Below are 12,797 nucleotides of genomic sequence, written 5' to 3'. Positions count from 1 at the left end.
AGAAAGAAAAGAAATCCCCCGTAGTGTCAGCCAAGCACAGCCCGCCAGTTTAGAACCAGGGCATCTAGAGTTAATTACGTTCCACCACAAGCAGAAAAGAGGCCATCGAAATCACGAGCAACTCAGATTTTCCCATCTGTGTTTGGGTAATGACCATACACGTTCCTTGAAAACAGCCTTTTCGCAATGGTTTCTTACTCTTTCGCGAAAACAAGATTGTTGAAATGTCTGAAAATTAACTTTTATATACTTGTGGGTTTTGCTCCCTAAACACATTTATTTCTGGTCTGGGGATGAAACAGAAAACAGACCCGTTGAACATAGCACTAATTTCTTTTCTGTTTTTTTTTCTTCTTCTTCTTTCTTTACAGATTCATACGACCCTAGCAGAGTGGAGAGGGTATGACGAAACGCCGGTGACACTTGGGACCTCTTTTGTTTGTCAACGGAGGAATCTCTGGTTTAGTCTATTCGCCCAACTTGCCCACGGAGAAGCTGAAAGCCGTTGTTTTTCAGTGCGGTGACTCGTCCTGTCCCACTGCCACTAGGAACCTTGCCATCCATACAGAATTGCTTGCTGGAGATCAAGCCATCGTCCGTTGAAACCATCTGTTTTTATAGCATGAAGATTTAATGCCTCTAATTAGAAAAGAGTTTTCACAGAAACGCTCCTTACTGATGGATGGGGCCAAGCTGGTAACTAGTTTGTATGGCTCTGGTTCTGTGTGCGACCTTCAACGTGGAGGATGGAGTGAGTGATTTCTGAAAGGACGGTGAATGTTATCGATTCCCCTTTGCCTGTGGCCTGGGCTCGCTGTAAGGGGTTTGGGACCCAGGCACACTTTCAGTTTGGGGGAAATGTGAATGAATATATATATATCCCATTTCTAATCAATTTGGCCTTCTGCCAGGAGTAACTTTCCTTATAAGCAACTTGCTATCAGAGAATAAAAGCAATACCTTGGAAGTTCCTACAAATTTAAACCTGTACTGTAATATACTAAGAGTATTATTTATCTGGCGATGGAGAACTTTGATTGTTTGCAAACATGCCATTGTCTGCTTTGCACTCAGTATGACCTATCTTTATTTTCTCTATGGGTATTTAGAAATTCTTTATACGAAAAGCAAAATGCTGGGTTCCAATAGACCATTTTAACAAAGTAACTATATTTCTTTTTACAAAAATGCTATTTTTCTATGATGTAAACAGTTGTTAGGTGGCAGATTTTTAAGGAAGTATGATTTTATTTAAGAGTCTGTAATCCCTTTGTGTGAGAGGAACCCAGAGGGGGTTCACTTTTGCTTTAAAGCTGATGCCATGCTGTTACCTTTCATTTCACCTTCGAAAATTGTCAACACGGACGTTATCACAGGGTTCATAAGATCAACGTCCCAGAACGATTTTTGTACAGATGTAGCTATAAGGTTATATTTGAAAATAACCCTCTCAAAACCAGCCAACATCTTCACGATAGCTTTTGCTACCACATCAACTAGAATTACCAAAAAGCATAGTTTTATCTTTGTATGTCTGTGGCGACCTGCCCCCAGACCGGCCTTTTCTCCCCTCCCCCCACCCCTTTAAAGAAACACGTATTTTTATCTAGAATGATCCGAAGTCATCTCTGAGTATTTTTTAAAAGTGTTTGGGGACATTATATATGTATGCCATTACAAAAATAATCTGAGGCCTATGTATTCTGTGTTTAATATTGCATTAACCTGCACAAAATGTATGCATTTTTTTCCCTGCATTTATTGTTTCTTTCTAAATAAGGTTTTCTTATTAACTAACATTTCCTGAAGAGTTTCTTATCTCCTTCCTCCCTCTCTCCTTTCCTTCTTTCTGTCCTTTTTTCTCCCTCTATTCCCCTCCCCACACCTTTGTTTTCTTTTTGAGAAACCACCTTCTCTATTTTTAGACATTTCAAATTCCTAAACTGTGAACCGTGGTTGGTGACCTGTCCTCTGGCCCTAAAACAACCGGGCTTTCACAGCCCGCTCTTATCTGTACCATATGATTTTATTTCATAAGAGCTTCATGTGTTTTTGGACTGTAATAAACAAAACAGAATCTAAGTAGCCCTGACAAATCTTTTCAAATTCACTTATCAGCAGTTTGGGTTTTCACCTATGACTCAGAGTCACCTCTTGCCGGACCTCGGCTCCTGGGAAGAGTTCTTGTAGGTTCAAATTTTTTCCAGCAGCAGTGAGCCGGGCCAAGTCTCTTCCCAGGATGGGTTTAGTGGGGAAGAGGTCAATCGCTCTGTTTTAGTCTTTGAACCCGTCAAGTCCTCTGGTCTTACTGATGAGGGCTGAGCCACCTGGAGGCCTTTGCTATGGGGGGAGGGTCCTGCTTCTCTCTTTAAATAAATGCCAATGCAAGCAAGTAGATGTGTGTGTGTTATACATACATACAAGTACATACACACACGTAAATGTACACGTACGTGTACGTGTCTATTAACTCTTTCCTGACTTCCCCTTCAATTTTGCTGATCCCGTCTAAAAGACCTGGGTCATCAAATGAATGAAATATGACCTTATTCCTCAGAAGAAAAAAAATTGCCACACCTATGTATCTCTCAAACCAAAATATGATGCTTTACTGTTTTGCTTTAAATTATCGTATCCTATCTTTCCGAAATTTCTAAATGTAGTCAAAATTATTATTATTTATACTTCAACTGAAATTGTTCTGCTTTCAGGCTTACATGTGAATCTCTCTGGGGAAGAAAAAGGTGGCTTTCAAAATTTAACTCAAAAAATGGACTTTTAAACTTACATAGTCTGAGATAAACATTGTTTATCAAACAATGATCAAAAAGTGATGAAAATTCACCTTTCCAGAGGCTTTGAATCGAACCCTACTGGTTCTTCTATCATTTGTATTTCTCAGATACATACAACTCCGTGATTGTTTTGTGGCCAGAGAGAAAAGGTGTTTAGGTTTTGTATTTGTCCCTGTTTTCCTCAAACACATAATTTACTGTGTGTGTGGAATAATTTGGAGCTTATAAAACGAAAAGTTCTAATTTTGACCATTTGGACTAAAAATTACATGAGGTATGACCTATGAAATATGTTGGTATTTCTTGATCTGCAGAAAGGGGAGGGGGAATGAAAGTAATGTGACTCAAATTGCCTGTCTTTGAAGAAAATTTCTGAATGACTGAAAACCAAATACCTGTTTGGTCAAGTTCCTGATTCTGCAAACTAATAAAGTCCTCTCCTCCCTAAAGATGCAGCCAGCCCCTTCTTGGATCTGCAGAATTATTTCCATGCGGGTAACTACTTGAACTTCTTTCGTAAAGGCCCCTAAACCACGAATCCGCTCTTCCACCTCCTGGTTTCCTTACTACAATTGGAGGTTGAGGTTTTAATTCACGTGGGCTTCAGAATAATGATGAAGGTGATCTGTGCAAACCACCGAGTCCCTGCTCTGAGCAGAAGGGAACAATGGAAGAAAGCATTAACCTATTATTTCATCCCGTGCCCCCCTCCCCGCCAATGAGTATGCTTGGGGGTTTGGGCTATTTTTGTTGTTTGTTTAAAATGATTAAGTGATGCACAATTCAATGTCAAGTCAACATCTCTTGCAAAATGGCCGGTGCGGCAGAATTCTCTTCTCTGTCGCTCTGTAAATGTTTGAGCTTAGAGAAACATTTCAGATCTCCTAAGTTCTTATAGGCAGTTACTTTTGTCTGGGGGAGCGTTGTTCAGGCAAGATGCATGCGTGCGGGGGAGATGAACCTTGAGAGATGGGACGTGGGGTGGGAGTGTGTTTCTTAAGCCAAAGCCATTGCAGGCCCAGGGGACTTATGCATTTTCTTTAATTGCTGATTCTCTACATCTGTTTTGTGGGAGGAGAGTTGCAGCTCAGGACAGGATTTAAGAGACATGTTCCAATGACCTTTAAGAGTCTGCATGGTGGGAGGTCGTTTTCTAGGAGTGTGGGTTGGTCCACTCTGGGACCCACCAAGCAAAGAAGGGGGAGATGATATAACATTAAAGGAGGATTGGCCTCTAGCCTGCATATTCTGTTGGCAAGAAAGAAAAAGGGAGTGGTTACAACTATAAATTCTGCTCAAGGCCTCTTGAAAAGGTCGACATGGTCTAGCAACCTGCCTGTTGAAACAGTCCTTGGGTTCCTTGGCAGTGCGGGGAGGTGGCCAGAGTGCGCACAGATTTCTGGCTTTGATTTTCAAGAGCTCCTGTCACATTTGTGACACAGCAGAGGACAAGGAGGGCCTTGTTCCACAGTCTCTGCCCACTGATTGAGACTCAAACCCAAAGGCAAGCCCGGATTGTCCAGAATTCCCTCCCAACTCCCTGAGTAAGGAGTAAGGAGGAGCCTGCCCCATACGGAAGCCAGGCCCAGCTGGGGCTCTCGGCTACCTCCGTGTACCTCTGCCCTACCGCAGAGCCAAGCTGCGTGACGTTCACGGTCACAGAGCAAGCCAGAGACAAAGGCAAGTTCAAGTTGAGAGGACTATGGCAGAAAACAGAAATGAAAACCATATGTCCCAGCCACAAAGAAAAGCAGTAACCTCCAGATTATAAAAACCAACCAAGTACTCTCCACCTGGGTCAGCTGAAATGTGAGCCCTCACAACACAGGCCTGCCAGAGAAGCTAAGAAGAAACATCTCCAAAGGAAAAAAAAAAGTTTTTTCTTTCCTTTTTCTTTTTTCCTAAAATTTGGTGAAGACACAGCCCTGAAACCCCACGGAAACTCTGTATCTGCTCATCCTTTTCTTTGATCACCGTTAAATACCCAAGGGAGGTAGAAAGGATCTGAGAAAGACACAATCAGTACTGGCCGGTTGCCAGCCGTGGTCATCACCCCCCGATCAGGCAGTGTAGGGACCTTCAGGTGATGAGGAGTGAGGGTAGGTGAAGAATAATAAAGAATAAAGTAGCCGCTGGAACCCCAGCGAAACACAGACCAATGCCTCCCGGGAGCTCTTGTCTTTCTCTGCACGAGGTAAACACCCTCACTGCTTCAGGGTGGCGGCTGGCCCACTCGGCGACGCACCTGTTCCAGACAAAGACTTTGCACGAGAGCACCTGCGTCCCTTGTCTTTGGCGGTGGGTGCCCATGCTGTGCCATCATCCCTAAAGGCTGGTCCCCAGAGGACAGCAGGCTGCTCGGTGAGAGGCTCACATGGCATGGACAGGTGACCCCCGGAGTTCCCGCATCACTGGTCCCCACTGGGTATTACCTACAAGTTCAAGCTCCTGCTTGCGTCTCCCGAACCCTTGCCAACGTGCTGGAAAGAGACCTAGAGTTAGTGCAGGGACTGGGTGTGACTTTTAGCTCCGTGACTGAACATGGGGTCTTGCATATGTCTCATCCCTGGCCTGTGTGGCCTCCCCTTCCTCTCCTACTGCTTGAACACGAGAATCAAATAGAGTAGAACCTCTGTAAGGTGACCACCAAGGGACTATAGCAAACTGGTCAACATACACAGGTGGCCAACATAAGGAACCAGGCCTATGTGCTGATACGTATATGTGGTGCACATCCAGTCTACGAAAATCATGTCAACTTGAGGTGCTTGGTGTATGGAGGTGGTCACCTATGGAGGTCCTTCTGTGTATAACAAGCCCCTGGTGTGATGTAGGTGTTCAGTGCAGAGAACAAAGCTAGACTCATGCATCATGGGAGAAATGACTTATCTGCAAGGATTTGGGGTGCAACGTCCAGGTCTTAGTGTAGGGCTCCCCCTAATTGCTTGCAGCATAGCAGTTCTGGAAGCAGATGGAGAGACACCATCCTGCTCTCAATTTCTTATTTCTTTCCAGCAGATCAATAAACTTCTAGAGCTGTTGCTTCTGAGTTTTTAAAAAATGTGGACCCCCTTTCCAACATGGGCTTCCTCTCTCTCCTGTTGCCTTGTTTATGCTGTTTTTCTCCTTCCTTCCTTTCTTTTTTTAAGAGACAGGCTCTCACTCTGTTGCTCAGGCTGGTCTCGAACTGCTGGGCTCAAGTGATCCCCCTGCATTGGCTTCCAAGTAGCTGGGACCACAGGCTCTTTCCCTTCTTTCTTCCTTGGCCCCATGTGTCTGGGTCTCCCAGGGCCCTCCAGGTAGTCTGAAATTTCAGATCACTTTCCGAGGCAGGTTTTGAAGGCAGGATTATCCTCCAGTTGGTTGGTAATTGAATGCACATATTAAAATGTAGCTGAACGAGAAATCCCTTTACCCCATTAGTGCTGGAAGGGGGAATGCACAACCTGGGGACTGGGGGACCTCATCCCGGGTCTGGCTTTGCCATTAGCCAGTTGTGACCTGGGCTACCTTCTCAGGAATACTTCACTTCGTAAGTGGAGACGGGAGGGAAGGGAATTCGCTGGTTTCTTCCAACTCTAAGATTATATAACAGTTGATTTGGCAAACCCAGAAGTCCGTGGGGTCTTTTGTCCTGCTAGAAGGGTCTGAGAGTAAAATAATTGAAAACGATGGCTGCACTGCTGGGCCACAGCCAGGGTGGGAGTCCTGCCATGCTTGCTCCCATCAGGGTGGTCTTCTTCCCTACTCCAGCAACTTATCAGGCATCCTCCCCCATCTCCTCGTATTGCTACATACAGCCGCAGGACTGATGATATTGAATTCTCCCGATATTTTTCTTATGTCAGGGAAGGGCACTAGGGTGTTTATGAACTGGGCAGTCAGCCCAAGGCATTAATCTGCAGTGGCCCACACAGACTGCTTTTCTCAGAGTTTGGCTGCTTGAATCCCTTTACATACACTTACGTCGGTTCTGAGATACTTGTGTCTAAACCAACCTTTCAGCTTCCAGCCTCACCAGCCCAACCCTCCTCCCAAATTTCCCCCCAGGTAGTAAGCTAGAAAAGCTGTCAGGACCTGCATTATTCAGAGTTTGGGGGACAACTGCATGGAAATCTAAGTGTCAGCTCCCACAGGTCCAATGGGTTTCTGTTGGACAGCCCAACTCTTCCGTAAGTTAGAGCTACAGTGCCCAACCCCCAGGCCACGGACCAGTACCTACCTATCCATGGTCTGATAGGAACCAAGGTGAATGGCAGGAGGTGAGTGGTGGGTGAGAGAACAAAGCTTCATCTGTATTTATAGCCACTCCCCATCACTCTCATCACCGCCTGAGCACCTGTCAGATCAGCAGCTGCATTGCGTTCTCAGGAACATGAGCCCTACTCTAAATTGATCTGCAAGGGACCTAGATTGCACGCTCCTTATGAGACTCTAATGCCCCTCCCACCTTCAGTGGAAAAATTGTCTTCCATGAAATCAGTCTCTGGTACCAAAAAAGGTTGGGGATCACTTTGTTTGTTCTAGAGACTCTGATATTCTTTCTCTTGACTACTTCCCTGTGCCCCGAGCTTCCTATTGTATTAACTGTGGGTATTTTTACCTAGCTTAACCCTACCAGCATATTTCTCAGGTTATGATAGCAGCATCAGCTTGCTATCAAATGTGCAGCATCAGCTGCTATGAAATGTGCATCTGTAGGTTGAGCAGCCCTAATTCCAAATCCTCCAAAATCCACCAATAAAATGGTGGCCGCTAATGGAAAATTATACACGTGGCCACATATGATGAGTGCACAATATTATTAACAATATATAAAATTATCTTCAGGCTATGTGTGTAACGTGTATATGAAATAGAAATGAGTTTTATGTTTAAACTCGGGTCTTATCCCAAAGATATCTCATATATGTGCAAACATTCCAAAAAACAGTCAAAATACTTCTGGTCCAAGCCTTTCAGATAAGGGATATTCACCTTGTATCTTGAATTGCTTCCAAGTATTTAAAATAAAATGTTCAGACTGGGTGCAGTGGCTCATGCCTGTAGTCTTAGCACTCTGAGAGGCTGAGTCAGGTGGCTTGCTTGAGCTTAGTAGTTTAAGACCAGCCCAAGCAAGAGTCAGACCTCGTCTCTACTAAAAATAGAAAAATTAGCGGGGCATGGTGGCAGGTATCTATAGTTCCAGCTAGTCAGGGGGCTGAGGCGGGAGGATCCCTTGAACACAGGAGTTTGAGGTTGCTGTGAGCTAGTTTGAGGTTGCTGTGACGCCATTCAGTTCTATCCTGGATGATGGAGTGAGACTCTGTACCCCACACAAAGGGAGACCATAAAACAAACAAAAATAAATAAAAAAGTAAAATAAAATGGCATGTTTAACACGTGGGTGAGGAGAAGAAAAGGAAACTAACATCATTGAGTCCTTACAGCATGCCAGGTATGTTATGTGCATTAATTCATTTAATGCATATCATTTTACAGGAGAGAAAACAGGTACACGGAGGCTTAATAATTGCTTGTAGCATTTAGCTAGAAGCTCAGAGGGATTCAAACCTGCTTCTGCTAAACTTGGAGTCCATGCTATTCATCTTAGTTTGCTGCTCACATCACAGGAGAAGAGAATGATCTCTGTTTAGTCAGGAAATTCAGAGGTGACATGTTTACAATACTCAGTACATTTATCAGGTTCAGCTGCCTATGCCCCAAATTGGAAACAACACTTGCTTGAGTAAGATGGAAGCTTATGTCTCTCACACTTCAAAGGAGAATTGAAGTGTGGTATCCAGGGTTCACAGATCTTGTGTGTCTCAGGGCTCTTGTATCTTTGTGTTTCAGCATTTTCACATAATGACGCCATCCTCTAGGTTACCTCATGGCCCAAGATGGCTGCGAGAGTGCCAACCATCTTAGATACCTTCCAGGTAGCTGGCTGGAGGATAAATTCTCCCTGGTGAGTTATCTTCCTTTAAAGAGATTTATTTCTAGGAAGTTCTACACTTTCCTGCATAGATAGTCCTCTGGAGCCCAGATTCTGTATCCACAGATTCAACAAGCCACAGATCAAACATATGTTGGAAAAAATACAAAATAACAATGCAACAATTAAAAATATGGTATAACAACACAGCATTTACATTGTATTACATATTATAAGTAATCTAGAGATAATTGAAAGTACATGTGAGGAGGTGTGTAGGTTATATGCAAATACCATATCATTTCATATAAAGGACTTGAGTATGTGTGGATTTTATTATCCACGGGGGTCCAAGAACCCATCCCCCCAAATACCAAGGGAGGACTGTATTCCAGTTACAAGAACTTAATCACATGGTCAAACTAGTTGCAAGGGACTCTGGGAAATGTAGTCCATTTAACTGGGCACCATTATAGTTCTGAAATAAAATTAAAGTTCTGTTATTAATAAAGAGTGGCAACCAACAGCTTCAGCCACACTTAAACTCCCAGCAGGATTAGCCCAGGGAAGAAGGATGTTTACCGGCACTAACACTCAGCAGTCGGTGGGTTGCCTGGGTCTCCATGAAAGTTGGTGTGATGAGAACTTTACAGGCAGCACTGAAGATTTTATATCACCAAAGACAAGACATACTGCTCGTGAGAAAAAGAAGGGTTTTAATAGTGCCCTAAGTCCAACTAGAGAGGAGCCACAAGGCCACAAGGGCCAGCTGTGAGCAGCTGCCTTTGCTGTCCAGTCTCAGGGTCTGCTGAGCACAAACCTGGGTGTGCCAAGGAGGGCCCCTTCTAGTGGAGAAAATGACTGGGTCCCAGCAGTGGTATTTGCTGTCCCCAACAGGGATACATAAGGAGAGGTGAGTGGCAAACAAAAGGGTACAAAGGCCAAGTTTCTGGGGTGTGGAGACAACGGACCTTGTCCATCCTGTCCTGTTCTGCCATGAAGATTCTTCCCACCTTCTGCAGAGGGAGAGGCTGAAGGCCCTGTGCGGTCTACACGGAGGTCCACACTGTCTCCAGGGTGGCTGGGAGAAGGGAGACTTGTGGGTGGGTCCACTCCAGAGAAGGACAAAGCAGATAGCCTCCCGCATCCTGGACAGAAAGTCCCCAGGAAGAGCCTATGTCACTGGCTTCCTGCCCCTGATGGACCCTGTGTACAGCCACTACCCTTGTATTAACACAGGAACCCAATGACCTCTCTGTTCAGATATCAGATTTTGCCTTGGAATAGTTTGCCTTTCGGCTTCATCATTCAGCTGCTGGGGAAGGATTTTGCACCTGCTTTCCTCGTTATTGAGATTTTTATTTGTACCTGCTAATGACAAAGATGCACCCTAGGGAAACTCTTTAATCTGAGGGGTCAGACTTTTTAACTAAAGGCAAACATGAGATGGGAGCTGTAAGAAAGTGATTAAAGATGTCAAGGCAAAAGTTGCGGCAGGCAACAAAAATTCATGTGCTATAAATCGACATGGCAGCAAATATTCTGACGGGCATGGTAAGAATGTGTGCCCCCTGATGGGTCTTTTTGATGACAGAGGAGAGGCTGGGGGACCCTTGGGGGAAGCCAATGACTATATTTCAGCACATCTAGAAGACCCACCATTGTTTTCACTTCATCCTAATGAAGAAAAGACTTGTCAATGAAATCATCGCTTGTCTTTGACTCTAAGTGCACCCCAATTTCAAGTGTCCCTGTACAGATGATGGAATACAGTAACCTTCATTTGTTTGCTTTCCCAAGATTCCACAAACACACTTCCCAGGGCTTCCCCTGCAGGGCTGTTCTGGAAGACTCCACAGGACCATTCCACCCCAGCAGTGGGGGCACTAGCTCTGTGGCTGTCAAACTCTGGGGTGTGTGCCAATGGCTAGAGTGTGTTAGAAGAAAAAGAGACATTGATGTCGTGTGCCCGGCATTCAACTCTTGACAGTTTGAGACCAGTCCTAGCTCTCCCCTCATGCTTTCTGAGTGCTGGGCACATGACATTAGCCTCTTTCTGCCCTGACAATGTCTGTCCTTGAGTCTCAGGCTGAGCCTCAGGTTCCACAGTAACTTCCCTGACCCAGCCAGGTGAAATTAGGTAATTTTGGGTCAGGCTTCACCTTCCGGGCACTATAAAGTTTCCACTGGAGTATACTTACAGTGTCAAATGTCACTGTCCCTCCTCCTAGGTGACAGCATCATGGAGCATTTGGATTGTATCCATCTCATTAATCCATAGGACCTTTCCTGCTACATCTCAATGACATAGATTACCAATAAATATCTTTTTTGAAGGAAGAACACAAACATTCAAATGTCAGACAAAAGGAGAGGCAGAGTGCACTAGATCCTCTGTTTTATCTTGGTAGAGTGCGAAGTCAACAACTTAGTACAGCAAAAGTTTAGGACAGACCTGGAAATGTTTTCACCAAAATATTAACAATAATTATCTTTGGAATTGGGATTATGGGCACATAGGTATGGATGGATTATTTATTTGTATTACTGAAAGAAATGATTGCATGTCTTGGTGCCTGTAGCTCAGCAGCTAGGGCACCAGGCACATGCACCAGAGCTGGCAGGTTCGAATCCAGCCCAGGCCCACCAAACAACAATGACAACTACAACAATAATAGCCAGGCATATACAGGTAGGTGCCTGTAGTCCCAGCTTCTTGGGAGACTGAAGCAAGAAAATCACTTAAGCCCAAGAGTTTGAGGTTGCTGTGAGCTGTGACACCATGGCACTCTACCAAGGGCAACATAGTGAAACTGTCTCAAAAAAAAAAAAAATAAAATAAAATAAGAAGAAACAATTGCATGAAAAAAAAAAAGACAAAGGGTTAAAAAAGAAGGAGAAAGGGGCTGTAAATGGAAATAGATCCCGCAGATGGTGTATGGGGTAGGAACCTCATGGATTAAGATGGGGTAGTTGGGATTCTGAATGGGTAAGGGAATTGTGGGGGAGAGAAGTGACTTAGCAAGGCAGAGAGAGTCTGGTGCCTGATTTTTAGGGAAGGTGTGGGCGGGGCATGAGCAGGTGGACACCTCCTGCATCACCAGCCTGTTGAGGCTCCTCCTCCCACGTGCACAGCCTGGGCCAGGCCCTTCATCCTCCTGATGTGCCTGGACCAGGTAGATCAATCAAGGATGTAGCACACACACAGCCCCCTCTAATGCATTCACTGTTAAAAGGTCCAGTCTAGTTTTGCCCTCAAATCTGACCTACCATATAAGTCAGCAGAAGGCGACCTCAAAGATTCCCCTTCCTCTCTGCTATAGCCTACAATTCTTTCAATATGGGGCCATGCCTTTTATTACAATTAGAGATAAAACCCAACGCTGGTTGACCTAACTCATGACTGAAACGCATTCTGAAATCTGACCACTCGATGAACTTGTGTACAGAACTGATGTTGGATTATTTTCAGTTTTAATAGGAGAGAAGAGTTTGGCTTTTATTCTTTGTTTATTTTTTATTTTTTGGCTTTTATTCTTAAAAGGCTTCTGAAAGTGAGTGGACATATGGTTGCCGGAGTGGATCCAAAGATCCTTGCTCTAAAGCATTCATATTCCTGTTCAATTTCCTCTAGTGTTAAAAAAAAAAGGCTGAACTTTCTAACCAGCTAGCATATTGCAAAAATTATGGTACGTGAATTTTGAACTTAGACCATAAAATACTAATTTGATCTCTTAGACACCAGACTCTGAGGAAGGCCAGCTGCCATGTCCTTAGGGCACTCAAGTAGCCTCCTGGAGAATATGGGGGAACTGAGGCCTCCAGACCAACACTTTGCCAGCTGTAGAAATGAAAGATGAAGTGGCTCTTCCAGGCCCAGTGGAGCCTTTAAAGCAGTAGTCCCCAACCATTTGGGCACCAGGGATCAGTTTCATGGAAGACAATTTTTCCTCAGACCTGGTGATGATGGGAGTGGGAGGGGTCTGACAGCAGGCGGAGGTCAGGCAATGATGCAAGCCATAGGAGCGGCTATAAATACAGATGAAGCTTCACTCCCTCGCCCAGGGGTTAGGAATCACAATGCT

The 12,797-nt window shown here is 44.5% G+C and overlaps 1 protein-coding gene across 1 annotated transcript in view; it reads left to right on the top strand.

Annotated features, from left to right (window-relative positions):
• JCAD (junctional cadherin 5 associated) overlaps window positions 1–1,592 on the top strand; it is a 43,642-nt gene extending 42,050 nt beyond the window's left edge. Inside the window, exon 5 of the mRNA XM_003786860.3 lies at window positions 372–1,592. Within this exon, the coding sequence (XP_003786908.1) occupies window positions 372–406 (35 nt within the window). The 3' untranslated portion in view covers window positions 407–1,592. The remainder of the gene's footprint in view (window positions 1–371) is intronic.
• Window positions 1,593–12,797: the final 11,205 nt, after the last annotated feature.

Source organism: Otolemur garnettii, unplaced genomic scaffold (genome assembly GCF_000181295.1).
Source record: "Otolemur garnettii isolate 467f Iridium unplaced genomic scaffold, OtoGar3 scaffold00019, whole genome shotgun sequence".
Lineage (NCBI taxonomy): Eukaryota > Metazoa > Chordata > Mammalia > Primates > Galagidae > Otolemur > Otolemur garnettii.
Note: the sequence above shows the minus strand (reverse complement) of the source record. Positions and strands in the feature narration are given on the sequence as shown.